The sequence below is a fragment of the Salvelinus fontinalis genome, chromosome 28, assembly GCF_029448725.1.
Source record: "Salvelinus fontinalis isolate EN_2023a chromosome 28, ASM2944872v1, whole genome shotgun sequence".
Lineage (NCBI taxonomy): Eukaryota > Metazoa > Chordata > Actinopteri > Salmoniformes > Salmonidae > Salvelinus > Salvelinus fontinalis.
In genome coordinates this window covers 33,007,943-33,034,025 of record NC_074692.1, presented here as the reverse complement: position 1 = coordinate 33,034,025, position 26,083 = coordinate 33,007,943, and the positions used below count along the sequence as shown (strand labels likewise).

The 26,083-nt window shown below is 46.2% G+C and overlaps 1 protein-coding gene across 1 annotated transcript in view; it reads left to right on the top strand.

Moving 5' to 3' along the window:
- Positions 1–26,083, top strand: part of LOC129826605 (protein unc-13 homolog B-like) — a 154,748-nt gene that overhangs the window by 21,135 nt on the left and 107,530 nt on the right. Inside the window, exons 2-6 of the mRNA XM_055887512.1 lie at positions 7,912–11,054; positions 13,952–13,971; positions 21,320–21,363; positions 21,841–21,916; positions 24,390–24,458. Coding sequence (XP_055743487.1) covers positions 8,051–11,054; positions 13,952–13,971; positions 21,320–21,363; positions 21,841–21,916; positions 24,390–24,458 — 3,213 coding nt within the window. The 5' untranslated portion in view covers positions 7,912–8,050. The remainder of the gene's footprint in view (positions 1–7,911; positions 11,055–13,951; positions 13,972–21,319; positions 21,364–21,840; positions 21,917–24,389; positions 24,459–26,083) is intronic.

The window sequence follows — 26,083 nt, the reverse complement described above, 5'->3', positions numbered from 1 at the left end:
TTTCCTTTCTCTCTCCCTCGTTCTGCTTGTCTTTCCTTTCTCTCTCTCCCTCATTCTGCTTGTCTTTCCTTTCTCTCTCTCTCGTTCTGCTTGTCTTTCCTTTCTCTCTCCCTCGTTCTCCTCGTCAATCCTTTCTCTCTCCCCCATTCTCTTTGTCTTTTCGTTCTCTCGCTCCCTCGTTCGCCTTGTCTTTCCTTTCTCTCCATCTGTTTGTCTTTCATTCCATTTCTATGCTTCTCTCCTGCTCTCTCCCACACTCTTTCTTCCCCTCCCTTTATCTCTAATTGCCTCACTTCTCACCCTTTCACTCTCTGTCTCTCTTCTTCCTCTCCTCTCTCTCGCTCTCACTCTCTCGCCTCTCTCTCTCTGTTTCTATCTCTCCCACTGACTTTCATTCCCTCTCTCCTTGTCCTCTGTCTCTTGAGGGTGCGGCAGCCGTTGTTTGTCAGACCTTGAGTTAGCTCTAATCTGCACCTGTGCTGAGTGATTGATTTGATTTGAGCACTTCACCAAATATGCCCTTTGCAATACCATTGAGGATTACTCTCAATGAGAAATATTTTGTCATCTCCTGGTCGTCTGTCTGCTTCATTACTCCTTCTGTCATCTCCTGGTCGTCTGTCTGCTTCATTACTCCTTCTGTCATCTCCTGGTGTGGTGTCTGCCTTTGGTCATTCAGCTGGACTCTACAATGTTTACTCCACCACCATGTCATACCTATTGTAATCCTTTACAGACGGACAAGGAGATTACAGTTTTAAGCAATGGACCTGTGTGTGTATGTTAAGCCGGTTGTAGACCTGAGAGACTGCCACATAGTCTGTTTGTGTCCTGATTTTGAGCTGCCAGCTGATTAGAGTTTGAGCAGCGTGTTTACCAGTGTGTGACTTCCCTAAGCCTGATCAATAAGTCAATCAGAGTAGGGGATTAAATGTGAAGGACACAGAGATAATGTCTCAACTCTAAGGCTTTACAGTGGCACAGAACAAAATCTTGTATTTAAGACCATTTCATATGTGTTCGCTCCTGATTTCTCTCTGTCCTCTTAGAGATTGTTTGTAAGAGAAGGCTGATATAGTGTGTATAGATGTCTAAAGTGATCTCTCTCTCTCTCTCTCCCTCTCCCTCTCTCTCTCTCTCTCTCTCTCTCTCTCTCTCTCTCTCTCTCTCTCTCTCTCTCTCTCTCTCTCTCTCTCTCTCTCTCTCTCTCTCTCTCTCTCTCTCTCTCTCTCTCTCTCTCTCTCTCTCTCTCTCTCTCTATCCGCCTCCTGTCTCTCTATCCTCCTCCTGTCTCTCTATCCTCCTCCTGTCTCTCTATCCTCCTCCTCTCTCTCTCTCTCTCTCTCTCTCTCTCTCTCTCTCTCTCTCTCTCTCATCTGTCTGTCTGTCTGTCTGTCTGTCTGTCCGTCTGTCTCTCGCTCCCTCTCTCTCTCTCTCTCTCTCTCTCTCTCTCTCTCTATCGCTCTCTCTCTCTCTCTCTCTGTCTGTCTCTCTCTCTCTGTCTGTCTCTCTCTCTCTGTCTGTCTCTCTCTCTCTGTCTGTCTCTCTCTGTCTCTCTCTCTCTCGCCTCTCTTCCTTCCTCAAGTTGACCTTCCTCTCTCTCTCCTCATGCGTGTTATGTTTGTCTGTTTGTTATGAAAAGGGTATTGAACCACACCTGTCACTGACCTGCAGTGTTCTCCCCCTCCATAAACCAACGTGGTTGTTTCGACAAGTAGCCGATGCCTCATGACCATAGGTCAGTGCTGTGATAGCTATGGAGTGTGTGTGTGTGTGTGTGAGGGGGCCTCATGGCCATAGGTCAGACAGACATACTGTACTTTACCACTGGGATAGGATTGAAGGGCTGTTGGACGATTTGAACTCTGGTCTACAACCCATATCTCTCACATCTCCCTTCTGTCAGTAACACGATCAGCTGTGTCTCACCTACAAGATACGTCTCATCTCATTCACCAATGTCTGGCGAACATGGTGCTATTAGCGCTGTGTGCACTGTTCCTGAGCTTGTCTTGATGTGACCTGTGTTGTCTCCAATAGAGTTAATCATCAATCAAACACTTTTCACTGTAGCGGTACCCTGTAGAGGTACCCTGTAGCGGTACCCTGCAGTGGTACCCTGTAGAGGTACCCTGTAGCGGTACCCTGTAGCGGTACCCTGTAGAGGTACCCTGTAGTGGTACCCTGTAGCGGTACCCTGTAGAGGTACCCTGTAGAGGTACCCTGTAGTGGTACCCTGTAGCGGTATCCTGTAGAGGTACCCTGTAGTCGTATCCTGTAGAGGTACCCTGTAGTCGTATCCTGTAGAGGTACCCTGTAGCAGTACCCTGTGGAGGTACCCTGTAGCAGTACCCTGTGGAGGTACCCTGTAGCAGTACCCTGTAGAGGAACCCTGTAGCAGTACCCTGTAGCGGCACCCTGTAGAGGTACCCTGTAGAGGTACCCTGTAGCGGCACCCTGTAGTGGTACGTCTTATGTATTTTTGTTGTTATATGTACATAATTGTACCTTAAAGAGCCAATAGTGTACCTTAGGGGACAAGATGGTGCAGGTAACCTTTCCTTTAGAAAATATACACATTTGCCTGTTCAGGGTAGCAGCACAGTCGCTTGTTACCTTTAAGCGGTGAAAATGTATCTCTAAAACAGATTTTGGGTGTTGCTTTAACACTGTAGGATGTAAAGCCTTTTTGCATATTTCCCAGGGTGCCTTTCAAGTAGGGCTGGTCGATATGGCCTAAAAGTAAAATCCCCCAAAAAATCTGAGGTTTGGACAATTCACGATATATATCTCGATTTCTTGTTTTTCTCTAAACAAAGCCCCCCCCCGCTTCTCCTTCACCCGAATCCAGACAGCTGATGTTCTGAAAGAGCTGCAAAATCTGAATCCCTAAAAATCAGCTGGGCTAGACAATCTGGACCCTAATTTCCTAAAATTATCTGCCGCCATTGTTGCAACCCCTATTTACTAGTCTGTTCAACCTCTCTTTCGTATCGTCTGAGATTCCTAAAGATTGGAAATCGGCCTCGGTCATCAACCTCTTCAAAGGGGGAGACACTCTAGACCCAAACTGTTACAGACCTATATCCATCCTGTCCTGCCTCTATAAAGTATTCCAAAGCCAAGTGAACAAACAGATCACCAACCATTTCGAATCCCACCGTACCTTCTCTGCTATGCAATCTGGTTTCCAAGCTGGTCATGGGTGCACCTCAGCCACGCTTAAGGTCCTAAACTATATCATAACCGCCATCGATAAAAGACAGTACTGTGCAGCCGTCTTCATCGACCTGGCCAAGGCTTTCGACTCTATCAATCACCCCATTCTCATCGGCAGACTCAACAGCCTTGGTTTCTCAAATGACTGCCTCGCCTGTTTCACTAACTACTTCTCAGATAGAGTTCAGTGGGTCAAATCGGAGGGCCTGTTGTACAGAACTCTGGCAGTCTCTATGGGGGTGCCACAGGGTTCAATTCTCGGGCCGACTCTTTTCTCATTATATTTCAATGATGTCGCTCTAGCTGCGGGCTATTCTTTGATACACAGACGACACCATTCTGTATACATCTGGCCCTTCTTTGGACACTGTGTTAACAAACCTCCAAACGAGCTTCAACGCCATACAACACTCCTTCCGTGGTCTCCAACTGCTCTTAAATGCTAGTAAAACGAAATGCATGCTCTTCAACCGATCACTGCCTGTGTGGTAGTTATTGTCACATATAGGGACAGATATAATACTATAGAGCAAAAACATGTGTACATCAGACCACAGGAGGAGAAGGCGACACTTAAGTGCATTGGACAGCCGGACATACTAATGTTAGAGGGTCACATAGTCTACTAGTCCTAAATTGGGCAAACATACCGAAGAGCACACCAAGCTAAACATAAGTACGAAGGCCAAATACATAGGCCCATAGGATAGATGGACATATATTATTTTTAGGACAAGAAGGGGTCCTGACACCATTATAACCTAACTGAAAGCAGATATGGGCGTTATTGGGTGTGAACAAGCAGGAAGTTTAAACTAAAAGATAATGGTGGACTGAGGTGGACTGAGGGAAGTAACTTCATTTGCATATAGGGTGGACTCATATGCTGTATGTGTATAAGAACAGAGCCAGTGCTTAGGGAAGTGGGTTGTTCCCCGGACAAGCACGGCTTCTGATATCTTGTGTTAAAAGCCTTTATTGAATTCACAAGTTCTTGTAAGTGTTATATTTGTAAGACGATTTTCCATCACACCTGCACCCGCCCGCCCGACTAGCATCACTTCTCTGGAAGGTTCTGACTTAGAATATGTGGACAACTGCAAATACCTAGGTGTCTGGCTAGACTGTAAACTCTTCCTCCGGGCTCACATCAAGCATCTCCAATCCAATGTTAAATCTAGAATCGGCTTCCTATTTCGCAACAAAGCCTCCTTCACTCATGCTGCCAAACATACCCTCGTAAAACTGACTATCTTACCAATCCTTGACTTCGGTGATGTCAATTACAAAATAGCCTCCAACACTCTACTCAGCAAATTGGATGCAGTCTATCACAGTGCCATCTATTTTGTCACCAAAGCGCCGTATACTACTTACCACTACGACCTGTATGCTCTCGTTGGCTGGTCCTCGCTACATATTTGTCGCAAACCCACTGGTTCCAGGTCATCTATAAGTCTTTGCAAGGTGAAGCCCCGCCTTATCTCAGCTCACTGGTCACCATAGCAACATTCACCCGTAGCACGTGCTCCAGCAGGTATATTTCACTGGTCATCCCCAATGCCAACACCTGCAAAAATCACTGAAGTTGGAGACTTATATCTCCCTCACTAACTTTAAGCGTCAGCTGTCAGAGCAGATTCCCGATCGCTGCAGCTGTACACAGCCCATCCAACCAACTACCTACCTCATCCCCATATTTGTTTTTGTTTTTCTGCTCTTTTGCACACCAGTATTTCTACATGCACATCCTTATCTGCACATATATCACTCCAGTGTAAATTGCTAAATTGTAATTACTTCGCCACTATTGGCCTATATTGCCTTACCTCCTTACTTCATTTGCAAACACTGTATACAGATTTTTCTATTGTTATTGACTGTACGTTTGTCTTTCCCACGTGGAAATCTGTGTTGTTTTTGTCGCACTGCTTTTCTTTATCTTGGCCAGGTCGCAGTTGTAAATGAGAACTTGTTCTCAACTGGCCTACCTGGATAAATAAAGGTGAAATAAAAAACAAATATATTTTAAAAAGTCAATACTTGGCACATTTAGCCACTGAGATTTTTGCCCATTCTTCAAGGCAAAACTGCTCCAGCTCCTTCAAGTTGGATGGGTTCCGCAGGTGTACAGCAATCTTTAAGTCATTCCACAGAATCTCATTTGGATTGAGGTCTGGGTTTTGAATAGGCCATTCCAAGACTTTTAATTTTTCCCCTTTAACAACTTGAGTGTTGCTTTAGCAGTAGGCCATTGTCCTGCTGGAAGGTGATCCTCTGTCCCAGTCTCAAATCTCTGGAAGACTGAAACAGGTTTCCCTCAATAATTTCCCTGTATTTAGCGCCATCCATCATTCCTTCAATTCTGACCAGTTTCCCAGTCCCTGCCGATGGAAAAACATCACTACAGCATGATTCTGCCACCACCATGCTTCACTGTGGGGATGGTGTTCTTGGGATGATGAGGGGTGCTGGGTTTCCTCCAGACATAGCGTGTTCCTTGATGGCCACAAAGCTACATTTTTCTCTCATCTGACCAGAGTACCTTTTTCCATATGTTTGGCGAGTCTCCCACATGTCTTTTGGCAAACACCAAATGTGTTTGCTTATTTTTTTCTTTAAACAATGGCATTTTTCTGGCCACTCTTCTGTAAAGCCCAGCTCTGTGGAGTGTACGTCTTAAAGTGGTCCTATGAACAGAGACTCCAATCTCCGCTGTGGAGCTTTGCAGCTCCTTCAGGGTTATCTTTGGTCTCTTTGTTGCCTCTGATTAATGCCCTCCTTAGTTTTGGTGGGTGGCTCTCTCTTGACAGGTTTGTTGTGGTGTAATGTTCTTTCAATTTGTTAATGATGGCTAAGGGCTGTACCCAGGCACTCCGCGTTGCGTTGTCCATTTAGCTGTGATATATTGTCCAAATACCACAGCCACTCGGGTCTTATTGTTTAATTATGACCAACACGGTTATAACGGTAATTGTGCCAGCCCTACCCATCACAGTGGTCTGAAACTCCTCGTTTGCAAACCACATCAGGCAACTCATATTATGCTGGTTGGCAGAGTGATATGTAATTTCTATTGGAATCCAGCCAGTTAGGATATACCCAAAATTTGAACTTTTAATCACCCGTAACATACATTTATAATGACTTCCAAGGTCGGGACAATGTATAATTGAGACTACCTAAACCATTTAAACAGGTGTAACCATCTCTGTACTGGGTGTGATAATTACAATTACAAAAAAATGGGATTAGTTTTAATCTTTGTGCAGCATAAGATCAATCAATGAATCAATGTGCATGCAAAAACACATTCCAAAAATGAACTTACAAAAGAGCATGATGGGAAATATGTTTAATGATGTGCTTTTTTTTTTAAGAGTGTGTAATGATTGTACGTTTATACTCAAAATATTGGGTACAAAAATGTACCACTGTACAAGATTATCCGTACATGTACCCTTAAAAAGTACTGAACAAGTACCATGTTAGATTATAGGTTTGTGTACCTCTGAAAGTACATCATGTGAATTCTGATATTTTTGTACCCCCAGGTACAATACTGTACCCTAACCGAACCATGTTCTCAGAGAGAGAGAGAGAGAGAGTGTGTGTGTGTGTGTGTGTGTGTGTGTGTGTGTGTGTGTGTGTGTGTGTGTGTGTGTGCACTTCTGCCAGTGGGGCTTAACTGCCTTGTGGAGGACCAGTTTAGCTACAGGATTTGCTTTCTGTCTAGTCAAGGGTCTGAGATGGAGTGGTGGAGAAATGAGAGCAATTACTGCTGTGGTCAAGGCAATTACACGGTCATCAGGGCCCAGGAGAAGACAGGCTTCAGTTGAACAGAGGGAAGATATTTCATAACTGTTCCTCTCATATTAGTGAGAGGGACCCTGAAGTAGGTTTGAGTAGAAAGCGCTTAGGAACACGGAACACAGAACACAGTTCATCAGATTCCACATTCCATTGACTCCATGTCGGTAAAATATGTCACATTCCTGATATAACAGGATGTCATGTTTTTCTGTTTTATTATTAAATGTTCTTCTACCTTTTTTCCAATTACATTCTGGAATTCCATTAGTTACTCAGATAATTGTATTCCTATTCCATGGCCAAACCAATGCCGTCCCATCATAAGATTTAAATGAACTCTGATTGATTCTGTTCTGCCCAACTCGTTATGACAGAAACTCCTCTTTCAGAATGGGCCTTTAGATGGTAATGGCAGAGTAGCAATACGGCCTAATGGTTAGGTAAATGAATTAAAACTAGAGAGTTTCTGGCTCAAAGAATTAGGTGTGGTACTTACTTACTCTATAGAATCCCAAGAGCTGGGTACTTGAACCCGATTGGTTCTGTGAATAACCATTTCCATTAGTGGAAATACCATGCCAAAGAAAGCATGTGTATAGAAAACATTTATACAGCATTTATCTAGTATGCTATAGATCACAAATTCCTCCTATTTTCTGTCTTGTCTGCTTCGTGGAACTAAATGAGCTATAGTACTTTCAGTTCTGATCATATTTTATGTCTCTTCCACTGTGCTTCGATGGGAAAGGAGAGGAAATGTGTACAGAAAGGTGACTGGAGTCACATGGCTTTCCTGTGATATTCTTCAGAGGCTTAATATGTTCTAACCGTAAAGCTGTGTTTTATCTTGATTTTGTGTCTTTTATCTATGAACTAAAGTTCTTGATAGGTGCAGCTGAATAGGCATCCGTGAGTCTGTTCTCTCGGACTTAGATGCTGGCCTTCTCCTGTAATGTGACTCCAGCAACAATGTGGGGGGACACCTGAGGGTAGGAGCCCTCCCCTTTTGTCCCAGAAGATGTTCTCCAGGAACCGCTTCAATGGACAACACAGAACAGGTGTCGCCCCCAAAGTGGACACCAAGGAGAAGGTTCGCAAAAAGAGGGCCCCCAACCCCAGGGTAGCTCTTGTCATCCGGGAGAAGATCCACCGCCTGCTCCAAGGATCAGGACAGGAAGTACCCACCCTAGACCGTAACAATGCTGGGATTGAGGAGGAGGGGGGAGGAGAGGTGCAGGAGAAGAGAAAGGAAGGCACATATATTTTTGCGAGGTGTGGGCCCAGAGAGGAAGCTTGCTCCTCGAGGGTCCCCAACGGTAAGGCACATCGAGGGGTGTCAGGGGCATCCTGTGTTGGGGAGGTGGAGCTGAACAGAGAGGGCTGTGTCAGGATACCTTGCACTCTGCAGCACAAGAGTAGCAGCTGCCAATCTCCACGAAAGCAGAAATGGATCATCCCAGATGGGATTAGGACTGTCCCGGAACCGAGACGAACACCCAAACACCAGAAATGGATCATCCCGGCAGGGATTCGAACAATCCCAGAATGCAGAAGAGAAGCTCAACACCATAACCGGATTGGTCCAAACATGAACGGTTCTGGGTTTGGCCCAGGGGCAGGAGCAGAAGGAGGTAAGGCTGAATTCACTAGGACACGTGCAGAACCAAAAAGGCCTGTTTCTATGGGCGACTATGTGGATTACAGAATTCGGCACGATACTCTGCTGGAGGAGGACGAGGAAGAAGACCAGGAGGAGGAGGATGAGGAAGAAGAGTCTAGCGCCATCATCGAGCACATCCTAAAGGAGCTAAGAGGGATCAACAAGATCCAGGAGGAGATCTCAGACCTGCGGGAATACCTTAAGTCTGTCCGTGGCTCTGTAGAGGAGGTATCTTCCTGTGTGGATGCTGTGCTCCTGGAGATAGAGGGCATTCGCTCGGGAAACAAGGCCAGTGGCAGTCCAGGGGGTGGGGCTTGGTCTGGGGCAGCACTGTGCAGCGACGGGTCACTCTTAACCCCTCGCCAGAGGCCTGTCAGCGCTTATGGCAATTTGGGCAGGCAGATGGAGCCTTCAGATTCCAATGTCTACCGACCGTCCGTCTTCAGCGAACGCCACAGCATACACGGAATGCCAGTTGAGTTCCACTTGCCAACGTTAGAAGAAACATCTACCACAGTCTCGCCAGGCACAGAGTCAGTTGAGCTTGAGGGCAAGGAACAGGAACAGGAACAGGAGGAGGTTGAGACGGAGGACTCATCGGAACACAGCTCAGACATCCCAGAACCCACCATCATCAAGAAGCTGAGCTTTGGCTACCTGGAGCAGCAGGATGGCCAGGACTTCCCCAGCATCAGCTCCCTGTCCTCAGGACACAGCCCCAATTCAGAGTCTGACCTCGAGAGGCCCTTGTCCAGACACGGCGCAGGGCATGGTGGGGCTAGTGGTAGTATTAGGGGTGCTGCGGTAGAGGGCTTGGGCGGTGCTGGCCCACAGCATGGTGGGTCTGGGGAGACTAGGTGGCATGAAGAAAGCTCTTACTCCAGACAGGGGAGTCTGGAAGAGCAAGAGGGAGAGGGGCCTGCCTGTTTGGAGGGGACAGGGAGCCGGTACAGGGGCTCAGGGGGGTACAGTACCGGTACCCTGGGCCTTTCCTCCACAGGAAGCTCGGACCGCCTCTCCCTCCAGTCTGGACTACACTACAACCCTGCCAGCACCTCCAGCCATGAAGAGTGGCGCACCCATAGACGGAGGCCAAAACCACAGCCTGGTACTCAATTTCCAACCGATGCCCACACAGAGGACCACCGCCTGGGGTACGAGTGTGCTGCTGATTACGCATATCACCAGAGCTCTGGTTACCACTCAGTGGAAGGACATACTGATGAGGTGGAAGGGTACAGTCACTCAGATCCCCCCACAGATCTCAGCTACACAACTGACTCCAAAGTCGATAGTTTCCAGGAGACTTATTCTGGCTATGAGTGTGGCATGACTGAAGAGTCTACAGATGGAACTTGTACCTGGACTGAGAGCTCCTTACTGAGCCACAGCATTGCAGCTGAAACAGACATTCCATCGGTCAGAGGGGATAAAACAGGCATTTCATTGGTCAGAGGGAGAGAGGAAAGAGTTATTCCAGACCTGGACGGCCGCCTCCCTCGCCCTAACAGCACAGAGATCCAAAACATGGGTTTTAATGTGAAGCGGATCGGCCAAGCTGTGTTGGACTTCAGTTCTGCCCTGCGGGATGCGCTACGCAAGCTGGAAGAACCCGGAACTGCCCAGAGTCCTGGAGTCGAGAGCGAGGTGGAACTACCCACAAGCCTCTTTGATGAGCCTCACATGGACTTACCCCATGCAGATATGTCTCAATCCCAAGAGGAGGGGGTGAATCCAGGGGCCACGGACGACACAGAGGGACAGATCCATACCAGTGTTCTCTCCTCTGCTCCCTCAGAACCCTCCCCCAGTGAACCTCTACCAGAAGAGATCAGTGACGGCCTCCCACAGGACCATGATGACCCTTGCAAAACTTCTCCCCTTCCCTACCCTGGACACAATGTTTACCACCCAGGCCTAGACCTTTCCTCAGCTGGTCCAGAGCCTACCTTCTCTCCACCCCATATAGAATCAGAGGAAAAGGGAGCGTCTCCTTTGCCCCAGGGCCCAACAGACACTCTCAACACCTCGCTATCGCAATGCACCACTGCAGAGTCCCTTTCGCTTTCCTTCTCAGCTGAGGAGCCGGCACCGCAGGAGAAGCGGGGAGACGAACCCCCGCCGCTGTCGCCTCCGCAGCCCAACAAAGAAGCAGATGTCCCAGATACCCCTGCAGCCCCTGAGGGAGAGGCAGCGGGAGAGGCAGAACCAAAAGAAGACCCCCTGGAGATGAGCCAGAGGGAGGTGCGGAGACTGAAGTGCCTGAGGACCTTCCAGCAGATCCTGCGGGAGAAGAGGGAGACGCGGCACCAGCTCACCAGCATGACCATGTCCACGTTCGAGGAGGATGACCTCATCCCAGGTAGCTATCACTTACCAGACGTTCGTCCATCGTACTGTTACTCATCCAGCACTGTCTGGAACAAGAGCACATGTTCATCATCTGGTTATTTATTTATTAAAATTGGCTTTTTCGTTTTTCTCTGTCACACTTCTACAGTACTAATTTTGTTCTGTCTCCATGCTGTAAGTTTTTGCATGAGCACAAACTTCTACCAGCTTTTTCTTTTGTTGTCTTCTGATTCCTCATCTTCCTTCGCTTATCTTTTTTTTGTCTCCTCAGGCCTCAGCATGAGTTACACAGTCTGTATGTTTTCTGTTTGAGTTTACTTCATTTTTTTCTTCTTGTTTTATAAAAAACTCTGTCATTTTGTCTGTTTCTCAGCTCATTGAAGAATCTAGAGCTGTTTCCAGATTTTTTTTTCTGGGCCATACCATTGTTATATTGTTTTCTGAGAAATCGACACTTCCAAAGAAACCTCAGATCTTTTTCGGACTACCTTTTATGATCAAAGCCCTTATTCTCTTTCATCTCAGGGGTACAATAACAATCCCGTATGTACTATATCTCCCCTATAGACTTCTTCATCAGTGGAGACGCAATAGGTTTTATAAAGACTTTTACTTTGTTCATCACCAGAACTAATCTTCGACAGTATTATTTTTGTCTCATAATTAAAGCAGCCATCAGCAGTAAAAACAATAACAAAGTTACTCCCCGCCCCTTTGTTTCGGGTAAAATGCTGAGGAGTGGTGGCTGGCTAAATGTAACCACTCTCTCATTCATAGAAAGAGCTATGGATGCATCATATCAAAGTTATAGTTTTAATAATGTTTTGTGGTTATATCGTTTTTTTGGTCTACATTTACTGTGTTTACAAACATCGAATAAATACAAGCTTATATTTGGGGTTTTGATGGGGTACAACAGTTGAACTAATAAGCTCATAAGGCATTATACTTTATGTTGTTCAAGAATATATGGGTACATATCATGAATTTATTTTAATTCCCCAGAAATCATGAGGCAACTGCTGATTGCCCCTTCCATTGACTTCCATGTCACCTATTCCACATAGATACTGTATTATATTTGAGTGGGGGAGTATAAAATTGGCTTTTCGTTACTTATATGGAGTGAAATCACATAGAATGGCCGATGAATGGTATATGATATAGAATTGTCTCTTTGCTGATCCTGTAGTTATACTCCCCATTTGGAGCAATGTATCATCACCAGCCATTGTAGGAGCAGTATGGCCATTTACTGGATTAAAAACATGAATTATCTCCTCTGAAAGTAGGGCTGATATTAAAGACGAAGAGTAAGAAGTAGGAGTCATTTTCATAATGAATTATACATGTTGATGAAACATTCATGACTTCAAGCCCTGTCTGTCCCTGTGAGTCTGGCTCACTGTGGGCCTCTTTTACCATCACCCCCCAGCATCACTACTGTACCATCACCCTCCCAGCATCACTACTCTACCATCACCCTCCCAGCATCACTACTCTACCATCACCCTCTCAGCATCCCTACTGTAGCACCACCCTCCCAGCATCACTACTGTAGCATCACCCTCCCAGCATCACTACTCTACCATCACCCTCGCAGCATCACTACTCTACCATCACCCTCACAGCATCACTACTCTACCATCACCCTCCCAGCATCACTACTCTACCATCACCCTCGCAGCATCACTACTGTAGCATCACCCTCCCAGCATCACTACTCTACCATCACCCTCGCAGCATCACTACTCTACCATCACCCTCCCAGCATCACTACTGTAGCATCACCCTCCCAGCATCACTACTCTACCATCACCCTCCCAGCATCCCTACTGTAGCATCACCCTCCCAGCATCACTACTCTACCATCACCCTCCCAGCCTCACTACTCTACCATCACCCTCCCAGCATCCCTACTGTAGCATCACCCTCCCAGCATCACTACTCTCCATCACCCTCCCAGCATCACTACTGTAGCATCACCCTCCCAGCATCACTACTGTAGCATCACCCTCCCAGCATCACTACTCTCCATCACCCTCCTAGCATCACTACTCTACCATCGCCCTCCCAGCATCACTACTGTAGCATCACCCTCCCAGTATCACTACTCTACCATCACCCTCCTAGCATCACTACTCTACCATCGCCCTCCCAGCATCACTACTGTAGCATCACCCTCCCAGTATCACTACTCTACCATCACCCTCCCAGCATCACTACTCTACCATCGCCCTCCCAGCATCACTACTGTAGCATTTACTGCAAATTGATCAGCTGGAAGGAGTTGTTCTATTTACTTGAACTGCTTAGTTGATGACTCTGCCTCTCTCTTTCTCTCTCCTCTCTCTTTGTCTCTCTCTCTCTCATTCTGCCTCTCTCTGTCTCTCTGCCTCTCTCTCTGTCTCTCTGTCTCCTCTCTCTCTCTTCTCTCTGCCTCTGTCTATCTGCCTCTCTCTCCTCTCTCTGCCTCTCTTTGTCTCTCTGCCTCTCCCTCTGTCTCTCTGTCTCCTCTCTCTCCTCCCTCTGCCTCTCTCCTCTCTCTGCCTCTGTCTCTCTGCCTCTCTCTCCTCTCTCTGCCTCTCTTTGTCTCTCTGCCTCTGTCTTTGTCTCTCTCTCTCCTTTCTCTTTGCATCTCTGTCTCTCTCTCTCTCTCTCCTTGCCTCTCTCTCCTCTCTCTGTTTCTCTGACTCTCTTTGTCTGTCTCTGTCTCTCTCGCTCCTTTCTCTTTGAATCTCTCTCTCTCTCTCTCTCTCTCTCTCTCTCTCTCTCTCTCTCTCTCTCTCTCTCTCTCTCTCTCTCTCTTTGTCTCACTGTCTCTCTCTATGTCTCTCTCTCTCTCTCTCTCTGTCTCTTTGTCTCTCTCTCCTCTCTTTGTCTCTCTCTCTCTCTCCTCTCTTTCAGATGGAAGTCAAGATGATCAGGTCACTTTTTTCCGTTTTATAGTCTATTTTTTCTCATGTGAATGTCTTTATACGCATGCCCTCATAACTGGTGTGTTTGTTTTGAAGTTGACTAATCTTGCTCATGAGTTATCTACCTTTTTATGCTACTATGTTACATGGCAACATCAAGTAGTATTACTTAAATTGCTTCCTTCATTTGGTTTGTCTCTTGGTGGTGATGATCTTGCCGGTGCTTCCTTCATTTGGTTTGTCTCTTGGTGGTGATGATCTTGCCGGTGCTTCCTTCATTTGGTTTGTCTCTTGGTGGTGATGATCTTGCCGGTGCTTCCTTCATTTGGTTTGTCTCTTGGTGGTGATGATCTTGCCGGTGCTTCCTTCATTTGGTTTGTCTCTTGGTGGTGATGATCTTGCCGGTGCTTCCTTCATTTGGTTTGTCTCTTGGTGGTGATGATCTTGCCGGTGCAGTCTTGTTTCCTTGTTAACCCTATCGGTCCTGAGACCCCGGCAAAAATCTACTTTTCATTTGTCTGCCAGTCCACTTTATTTAGCCTCACAATGACGTGTTTTACCATTTTATTTCCAGGACAACCAGGGCTACAAGTAAAACACAAAACTATTTGATATAAACAGTTGCATTCATGAGTTTTATTGACCAAAATGTATAAATAAAAAGGCATTTATATGAAGTACAGAAATGGGTTGCTCACTGGGAAATGAATATCCAACAAGTCAGTGACAACTGTGTGGAGTATGTAGTTTGTGACAGCAACTATGTGAGCGTATTACAGTATTATAGACACTATGACCTGGGATTTACTATGATCTTCTATGTAGATTAACCCTTACAGTATTATAGACACTATGACCTGGGATTTCCTATGAGCTTCTATGGAGAAGAACCCCTTACAGTATTATAGACACTATGACCTGGGATTTCCTATGATCTATGGAGAAGAACCCCTTACAGTATTATAGACACTATGTCCTGGGATTTCCTATGATCTATGTAGAAGAACCCCTTTCAGTATTATAGACACTATGACCTGGGATTTACTATGAGCTTCTATGTAGATTAACCCTTACAGTATTATAGACACTATGACCTGGGATTTCCTATGATCTATGGAGAAGAACCCCTTACAGTATTATAGACACTATGACCTGGGATTTCCTATGAGCTTCTATGTAGAAGAACCCCTTACAGTATTATAGACACTATGACCTGGGATTTACTATGAGCTTCTATGTTTACAATTGGCTCATTCATCCCCCTCCTCTCCCCTGTAACTATTCCCCAGGTCGTTGCTGCAAATGAGAACGTGTTCTCAGTCAACTTACCTGGTAAAATAACGGTTAACCTGTCTAGGATGAGGGTGCCGCTAGCGGCACTCCCCCCCACCCCCACTGAAAAACCAGTGCCGCGAAATTAAAAAAAAATATTTTAAAAAAATATTTAACTTTCACACATTAAAGTCCAATACAGCTAATGAAAGACACAGATCTTGTGAATCCAGCCAACATGTCCGATTTTTAAAATGTTTTACAGGGAAGACACAATATGTAAAGATGTACATCTATTACCTAAAAACACATTAGCATAATCCACCATCTTTTATTTGTCCACCAACACCAGTAGCTATCACCAATTCGGCTAAACTAAGATATTTATAGCCCCTAACCAAGAAAAAAACTCATCAGATGACAGTCTGATAACATATTTATGGTATGGGATAGGTTTTGTTAGAAAAAAGTGCATATTTCAGGTAGATGGCATAGGTTACAATTGCACCCACCGTCACAAATGGACAAGAAAAACTACTTATAGCAACGTGTTTACCTACTTACTAATCATCAAACATTTCGTAAAAATACACAGCATACACTAATCGAAAGACACAGATCCTGTGAATACAGACAATATTTCAGATTTTCTAAGTGTCTTACAGCGAAAACACAATAAATCGTTATATTAGCATAGCACATAGCACATAGCAGCCCAGCATTGATTCTAGCCAAAGTGAGCGATAATGTCAACATCGCCAAAATATATTAATTTTTTCACTAACCTTCTCAGAATTCTTCAGATGACACTCCTGTAACATCATATTACACAATCCATAATGTTTATATTTAGCCACCAAAATCATGGTTAGACAATGTGAAATGTAGCCCAGCTGGTGAGAAAATGTCCGTGCGCCATATTAGACAGTGATCTACTCTTATACATAAATACTCATAAACGTGACTAAAAAATATAGGGTGGACAGGGATTGATAGACAATTTAATTCTTAATACAATCGCGGAATTACATTTTTTAAATTATCCTTACTTTTCAATACAGTTTGCGCCAAGCGAAGCTACGTCAAAAAACATGGCGTCCTAAGCCACTAACATTTTTCGACAGAAACACGATTTATCATAATAAAAATGTCCTACTTTGAGCTGTTCTTCCATCAGTATCTTGGGCAAAGGATCCTTTCTTGGGTCTAATCGTCTTTTGGTGGAAAGCTGTCCTCTTGCCATGTGGAAATGCCAACTGCGTTCGGGATGAACTGGAAGCGTGCCCAGCAATTCACAGCGTTTCAGAAATAAATGTCCCAAAATCGCACTAAACGGATATAAATTGCTATAAAACGCTTTAAATTAACTACCTTATGATGTTTTTAACTCCCATAACGAGTAGAAACATGACCAGAGTAATATTACTCCCTCCACTAATGCTTGGAACAAGTGCGGGTCGATGTCCTCCAGGCGCATTACGCAGCAAGAAAAGAGTTCCTAGCTACAGGGTTTTTTAATTTGTAGTGCCTGTGAACGCGCAATCGACCCCATTCAAATCGTCATCACGTAAAGGCATCCAGGGGAAGACGTAAGCAGTGTCCGTATACTCATAGCAATAACTGCGGCCTTTTAACTGACTCCAGATCAGGGGCCAAAATTTCTGAAATCTGACTCCATGTCAGGGAAATTGCTGTAGAATGACTTCTGTTCCACTTAGAGACAAAATTTCAACTCCTATAGAAACTATAGACTGTTTTCTATCCAATAATAATAATAATATGCATATTGTACGATCAAGAATTTTGTGGGAAGCCGTTTCAAAAATTACACGATTAGCATAAATAGTGACAACAGCGCCCCCATCCTCAACAGGTTAAATAAATAAAAGAAAATAAAAAAACCTTACCTTCTAACGACACTTGTGTAGCTTGTGTGGATTTTGTTACATGTGCGTGTTCGTGATAGTCATCTTTTCATAGATAGCTTTGAATAGTTTTGTAGCTCAAACCATTTGGACTCTACAGACATTCTTGTATTATAAACCTGCACGGGCCCCTTCGGGATCCGCCGTCGCTCAGCTCAGAAGTCAAAACACACAATGTTTGAAAGTGGTTAGGAGGCGACAAAAAAAATGTGTGGGCGTTTACGGCGGGACGACTCATTGTGCTAAAGGAAACGATGAAGCACAGGCTATAGGTAGCGTCTCAGAGATTTCACTTTAAACAGTAGTGCATTTCAAAGCTTTGGTAGTTATGTGGTGACAGACATCATGGACAGTATTGATGATGAGAGTGGAGGGACGACATGGACAGTATTGATGATGAGAGTGGAGGGACATCATGGACAGTATTAATGATGAGAGTGGAGGGACGACATGGACAGTATTGATGATGAGAGTGGAGGGACATCATGGACAGTATTGATGATGAAGGTGGAGGGACGACATGGACAGTATTGATGATGAAGGTGGAGGGACGACATGGACAGTATTGATGATGAGAGTGGAGGGACATTATGGACAGTATTGATGATGAGAGTGGAGGGACGACATGGACAGTATTGATGATGAGAGTGGAGGGACGACATGGACAGTATTGATGATGAGAGTGGAGGGACGACATGGACAGTATTGATGATGAAAGTGGAGGCACATCATGGACAGTATTGATGATGAAGGTGGAGGGACGACATGGACAGTATTGATGATGAGAGTGGAGGGACGACATGGACAGTATTGATGATGAGACTGGAGGGACGACATGGACAGTATTGATGATGAGAGTGGAGGGACATCATGGACAGTATTGATGATGAAGGTGGAGGGACGACATGGACAGTATTGATGATGAAGGTGGAGGGACGACATGGACAGTATTGATGATGAGAGTGGAGGGACATTATGGACAGTATTGATGATGAGAGTGGAGGGACGACATGGACAGTATTGATGATGAGAGTGGAGGGACGACATGGACAGTATTGATGATGAGAGTGGAGGGACGACATGGACAGTATTGATGATGAAAGTGGAGGGACGACATGGACAGTATTGATGATGAGAGTGGAGGGACATCATGGACAGTATTGATGATGAAGGTGGAGGGACGACATGGACAGTATTGATGATGAGAGTGGAGGGACATCATGGACAGTATTGATGATGAAGGTGGAGGGACGACATGGACAGTATTGATGATGAGAGTGGAGGGACGACATGGACAGTATTGATGATGAGAGTGGAGGGACGACATGGACAGTATTGATGATGAGAGTGGAGGGACATCATGGACAGTATTGATGATGAAGGTGGAGGGACGACATGGACAGTATTGATGATGAGAGTGGAGGGACGACATGGACAGTATTGATGATGAGAGTGGAGGGACGACATGGACAGTATTGATTATGAGAGTGGAGGGACGACATGGACAGTATTGATGATGAAAGTGGAGGGACGACATGGACAGTATTGATGATGAGAGTGGAGGGACGACATGGACAGTATTGATGATGAGAGTGGAGGGACGACATGGACAGTATTGATGATGAGAGTGGAGGGACGACATGGACGGTATTGATGATGAGAGTGGAGGGACGACATGGACAGTATTGATGATGAGAGTGGAGGGACGACATGGACAGTATTGATGATGAGAGTGGAGGGACGACATGGACAGTATTGATGATGAGAGTGGAGGGACGACATGGACAGTATTGATGATGAGAGTGGAGGGACGACATGGACAGTATTGATGATGAAAGTGTAGGCACATTATGGACAGTATTGATGATGAGAGTGGAGGGACGACATGGACAGTATTGATGATGAGAGTGGAGGGACATCATGGACAGTATTGATGATGAGAGTGAAGGGACGACATGGACAGTATTGATGCTGAGAGTGAAGGGACGACATGGACAGTATTGATGATGAGAGTGGAGGGACGACATGGACAGTATTGGTGATGAAAGTGGAGGGACGACATGGACAGTATTGGTGATGAAAGTGGAGGGACGACATGGACAGTATTGATGATGAGAGTGGAGGGACGACATGGACAGTATTGATGATGAAAGTGGAGGGACGACATGGACAGTATTGATGATGAGAGTGGAGGGACGACATGGACAGTATTGGTGATGAAAGTGGAGGGACGACATGGACAGTATTGATGATGAGAGTGGAGGGACGACATGGACAGTATTGATGATGAAAGTGGAGGGACGACATGGACAGTATTGATGATGAAAGTGGAGGGACGACATGGACAGTATTGATGATGAGAGTGGAGGGACGACATGGACAGTATTGATGATGAAAGTGGAGGGACGACATGGACAGTATTGATGATGAAAGTGGAGGGACGACATGGACAGTAATGATGATGAGAGTGGAGGGACGACATGGACAGTATTGGTGATGAAAGTGGAGGGACGACATGGACAGTATTGATGATGAGAGTGGAGGGACGACATGGACAGTATTGATGATGAGAGTGGAGGGACGACATGGACAGTATTGATGATGAAAGTGGAGGGACGACATGGACAGTAATGATGATGAGAGTGGAGGGACATCATGGACAGTATTGATGATGAGAGTGGAGGGACATCATGGACAGTATTGATGATGAGAGTGGAGGGACGACATGGACAGTATTGATGATGAAGGTGGAGGGACGACATGGACAGTATTGATGGTGAGAGTGGAGGGACGACATGGACAGTATTGATGATGAGAGTGGAGGGACGACATGGACAGTATTGATGATGAGAGTGGAGGGACGACATGGACAGTATTGATGATGAAGGTGGAGGGACGACATGGACAGTATTGATGATGAGAGTGGAGGGACGACATGGACAGTATTGATGATGAGAGTGGAGGGACGACATGGACAGTATTGATGCTGATCGATTGTTGACAGGGTCCACAAAAAGTGTATTTGAGAAGGAAAGATTTGTGGGTGTCTGTGTGTGCGTGGCTGAGTGGGTGGGTGGGTGAGTGCATGTGTGTGTGTGTGGGTGGGTGGGTGGGTGGGTGAGTGCATTTGTGGGTGGGTGGTGGGTGGATGCATGTGTGGGTGGGTGGTGGGTGGATGCATTTGTGGGTAGGTGAGTAGGTGGGAGGGGGGGGGTTTAGCGCATGTGTGGGTGTGTGAGTGAGTGGGTGGGTGGGTGGGTGAGTGCATGTATGGGTTGGTGGGGGGGGGGGGGGTGAGCACATGTGTGGGTGTGTGAGTGATTGGGTCGGTGGGTGCGGGTAGCAGTACCCTGTTCTATGCCGCTTCATGTGCAGTTTATGATGCTCCCTCATCCAACCTTCAGTGTGTTTGTTTGTGATGCTCCCTCATCCATCCTTCAGTGTGTTTGTTTGTGATGCTCCCTCATCCATCCTTCAGTGTGTTTGTTTGTGATGCTCCCTCATCCATCCTTCAGTATGTTTGTTTATGATGCTCCCTCATCCAACCTTCAGTATGTTTGTTTGTGATGCTCCCTCATCCAACCTTCAGTGTGTTTGTTTGTGATGCTCCCTCATCCAACCTTCAGTATGTTTGTTTGTGATGCTCCCTCATCCAACCTTCAGTATGTTTGTTTGTGATGCTCCCTCATCCAACCTTCAGTGTGTTTGTTTGTTTGTGATGCTCCCTCATCCAACCTTCAGTATGTTTGTTTGTTTGTGATGCTCCCTCATCCAACCTTCGATGTGTTTGTTTGTTTGTGATGCTCCCTCATCCAACCTTCAGTGTGTTTGTTTGTTTGTGATGCTCCCTCATCCAACCTTCAGTGTGTTTGTTTGTTTGTGATGCTCCCTCATCCAACCTTCAGTGTGTTTGTGTGTTTGTGATGCTCCCTCATCCAACCTTCAGTGTGTTTTTGCCGATAGAAATCCTCTCTGGCATGCTTCAGTGAAACTCAACCAACCCAGTCCAACCCCTCTTTCTCTGTCTCTGATTCTGTTATGATATTATGTCATATTATGTCACATTATGTCATATTATGTGCACATTTTCTATTATCTTAACTTCTATGAGAACTGTCAGTGTCAGTGGCTAAACATCTGACCTTTGACCTCTATTTCAGGGCCGAGATGGAGACCCCAGCCAGCACCCGTGGGCCAAGCCTGGGTCAGTGACAATGCCTCTGTGTGTGCGTATGGAAGTCTGTCCTGTCCCGTCTGTCTGTCTCTCTTTGTGTGTGTGTGTGTGTGTGTGTGTGTGTGTGTGTGTGTGTGTGTGTGTGTGTGTGTGTGTGTGTGTGTGTGTGTGTGTGTGTGTGTGTGTGTGTGTGTGTGTGTTATTGTGTGTGTGTGTGTGTGTGTCTGTCTCTGTGTGTGTGTGTGTGTGTGATTGTGTGATTGTGTGCGTGTGTGTGTGTGTGATTGTGTGATTGTGTGCGTGTGTGTGTGTGTGTGTGTGTGTGGTGTGTGTGTGTGTGTGTGTGTGTGTGTGTGTGTGTGTGTGTGTGTGTGTGTGTGTGTGTGTGTGTGTGTGTGTGTGTGTGTGTGTTTGTACATATTAAAGTGGACTGGAGTACAACCACCAGCAATGATGATGTAATAGATTTGGTATGTTGTTGTATCTTGTTTTGAACTGTTTGTTTAGTGGCGCCACGCCCTTTGGGATCGACAGCATGCCTGACCTTCGCAAGAGACGGCCAATCCCCCTGGTCAGCGAGCTGGTGAGTGTCTCTGACCTCTTGACCTCTGACTCCTGAACTCACAGTACCTCAGGCAGACGACAATATAAAGATTTACCTTTGGTACATAGATGAATAGGACCTCTATGAAGTCAAATGAAAATACTATTGCAGGAATCTAAAGAACTACAAGGCCTGTGTACAGTAGTGCAGCCGGTTCAAGGTGCTGGTTACGGCAGGGTATTGTATTTGTACACATTATCCTGCACTTTGCAGATTAAAAACTTGTTTCAAGGTCGTTCTGTTTCCACCATGTGGTGTATTTACGTGTCACTAAAGAAAATCCTCTTCAAGTCTCTCAGAGCAGAGCGAAGTCTGACTGTGTTTGAAGTGTTTGATGTGGGAGAGCTAATCTCTGAGGAACACCAGTCTTCTTGTAATGCTCTAACCTTGATTATTTCTTGTTCTTTCTCCTCCTGCCTTGTCACTGTCTTCCCTCAGGCAATGGTAAGTGTCTGACAGTGAGCTCGCACACACACACACACACACACACACACACACACACACACACACACACACACACACAGAGACACACACACACACACACACACGCTGACAACAGCAAGTCGATAGCATCCACGTTGTGATTAACAGTTTCACTCCGAGGTCAACACTAAAGGTCATAGAGAGACTACTGAAGGTCCTACTATGTGGTTCAGTGACTGTTTACGCCACTCCACCAGGTCCTTACTGACCTGCTTTCCCTCGTCGAAACAGGAGAAAACAAAATCCATCTACTTCACAACAAATTACACGACACACATTATAACCCTGTCCATCTCTTCTCCCACACACATGGCTTTCATACACTGTAGCACACAGTGACTAAACAAAAAGCCACCTCTTGCAGAGTGGAGTTTTTTGTTGTTTGTTTATCTTGTTTTTCTCTTCAGAGCATTCGAGAGCATTTTTGTCATTTAGTGGGAAATGGCTAACGACATTGGTTAGCTTGTCTAGCAGGGAGCCCTCCAGACACACAGACGGACAGACACACAGACGGACAGACATACATACATACAGACGGACAGACATACAGACATACAGACGGACAGACATACAGACATACAGACGGACAGACATACAGACGGACAGACATACAGACGGACAGACATACAGACGGACAGACATACAGACGGACAGACGGACGGACATACATACAGACGGACAGACATACAGACGGACATACATACAGACGGACAGACATACAGACGGACAGACATACAGACGGACAGACATACAGACGGACAGACATACAGACGGACATACATACAGACGGACAGACATACAGACGGACAGACATACAGACGGACAGACGGACAGACGGACAGACATACAGACGGACAGACGGACAGACATACAGACGGACAGACATACAGACGGACAGACATACAGACGGACAGACATACAGACATACAGACGGACATACATACAGACGGACAGACGGACATACATACAGACGGACATACATACAGACGGACAGACATACAGACGGACAGACATACAGACGGACATACATACAGACGGACAGACGGACGGACAGACTGACAGACGGACATACATACAGACGGACAGACATACATACAGACGGACAGACGGACATACATACAGACGGACAGACGGACAGACGGACAGACATACAGACGGACAGACGGACAGACATACAGACGGACAGACATACAGACGAACAGACGGACAGACGAACAGACGGACAGACATACAGAGAGGTTCTTATGTGTATGTGGTTGTGAGACAGTCCACCCGGGAGGAGAGAGGGACATATCAGAGCAGCGCTAAGCACACGTGATCTGTCCTTAGACAACTATAGTCTGAGACACATACACAACAGGTTCTATCCTGGCCCATTGACACCTTTAGCCTGAAATCCAGAACCTGTGTCATGCAAAGGAGTGGAACGATAATTCAAACTGGTAGCCAGGCTAAGAAACCTTATCCCCTGTTCACACATATATTATATGTCTGAGTGTGAACTTTGTAGATAATAAACCTCTCTTCTGTCCTCAATCTTCTCTCACTCTGTCTCTTTCTCTGTCTCTTTCTCTGTCTCTTTCTCTGTCTCTTTCTCTTTCTCTGTCTCTCTTTGTCTCTTTCTCTGTCTCTGTCTTTCTGTCTCTGTCTCTCTCTCTCTATATGTCTCTCTGTCTCTCTCTATCTGTCTCTTTCTCTGTCTCTGTCTTTCTGTCTCTGTCTCTGTCTCTCTCTCTCTATATGTCTCTCTGTCTCTCTCTATCTGTCTCTCTCTCTGTCTCTCTCTCTTTGTCTATCTATCTTGCGATCTCTCTCTCTCTCTCTCTCTCAATCTCTCTCTCTCTCTCTCTCAATCTCTCTCTCTCTCTCTCTCACTCAATCTCTCTCTCTCTCTCTCTCTCTCTCTCTCTCTCTCTCGCGCTCTCTCTCGCGCTCTCTCTCGCGCTCTCTCTCTCTCTCTCTCTCTCAGTCCATGTTGCAGGCCAGGAAGGCAGGGCTCTCTATGGCTACAAAGACGTCCCAGAAGGACCAGGAGCTGGTGAGAGGACACATCGTTCACCACTTGTTAATCTATTCAGTCTGACCTTTCCTTGGTCATTTTGTGTGAAGTGCTGGTCTGTGTGAGGTGTGAGTTTATAAATAGCTTAGTGTGGCTTTCCCTGGTACAGTACTCTCCCTCTTTCTTTCTTTCTTTCTTTCTTTCTTTCTTTCTTTCTTTCTTTCTTTCTTTCTTTCTTTCTGTCTTTCTTTCTTTCTTTCTTTCTCTCTCTCCCCACTCCCTACCTCGCTGCCTCTCTCTTATCCCCCACTCCCTACCTATCCTCTCTCCCCTTCTCCCTACCTATCCTCTCTCCCCCTCTCCCTACCTCTTCCCTCTCCCTACCTCTCCCCCTTCTCCCTCTCCTCCTCTCCCTACCTCTCCCCCTCTCCTTACCTCTCCTTCTCCCCCTCCCCCTCTCCCTACCTCCTTCTTCCTCTCCCTACCTCTCTCCCGTATCCCTCTCTCACTTATCCCCCTCCCCCTACCTATCCCCCTTATCCCTCTCTCCCTCTCCCTCTCCTCCTACCTATCCCCCTTATCCTTATCCCTCTCCCTTATCCCTCTCACCCTCTCCCTCTACCCCTCTCCCTACCTCTCTCCCTCCCTCTCCCTCCCCCTCTTCCTCTCCCCCTCTCCGTGCCTCGCTCCCGCTCCCTACCTCTCTCCCTGACCCCATATCCCTGTCACATTCTGAGTCGAAATGATGGCTGATGGTGACTCATATGTTTTGTAACGTTCCAGTTGTAACCAAACAAACAAACATAAGGTTGAGTTCCCCTGTGAGTGTTCATAACTCAACCTACGGTTCTGTGTGCATCTCACCTCTGCTCTGCACCTGACTAAACATTGTCTGTTACCCTCTCTCTTTCTCTCCCTATCTCTTCCCCTCCCTTCCAATCTTGATATTTTTTCTGTTCTACTCTACCTCTCTTCCCCTCCCTCTCTCCCCTTCCTATCTATCTTTCTCTCTGTCCCTCTACCTCTCTCTTCCCCTCCCTCTCCCCCTTCCTATCTATCTTTCTCTCTGTCCCTCTACCTCTCTCTTCCCCCCTCTCTCCCCTTCCTATCTATCTTTCTCTCTGTCCCTCTACCTCTCTCTTCCCCTCCCTCTCCCCCTTCCTATCTATCTTTCTCTCTGTCCCTCTACCTCTCTCTTCCCCCCTCTCTCCCCTTCCTATCTATCTTTCTCTCTGTCCCTCTACCCCTCTCTTCCCCCCTCTCTCCCCTTCCTATCTATCTTTCTCTCTGTCCCTCTACCTCTCTCTTCCCCTCCCTCTCTATCTTTCTCTCTGTCCCTCTACCTCTCTCTTCCCCCCTCTCTCCCCCTTCCTATCTATCTTTCTCTCTGTCCCTCTACCTCTCTCTTCCCCCCTCTCTCCCCTTCCTATCTATCTTTCTCTCTGTCCCTCTACCCCTCTCTTCCCCCCTCTCTCCCCCTTCCTATCTATCTTTCTCTCTGTCCCTCTACCCCTCTCTTCCCCCCTCTCTCCCCTTCCTATCTATCTTTCTCTCTGTCCCTCTACCCCTCTCTTCCCCCCTCTCTCCCCCTTCCTATCTATCTTTCTCTCTGTCCCTCTACCTCTCTCTTCCCCTCCCTCTCTATCTTTCTCTCTGTCCCTCTA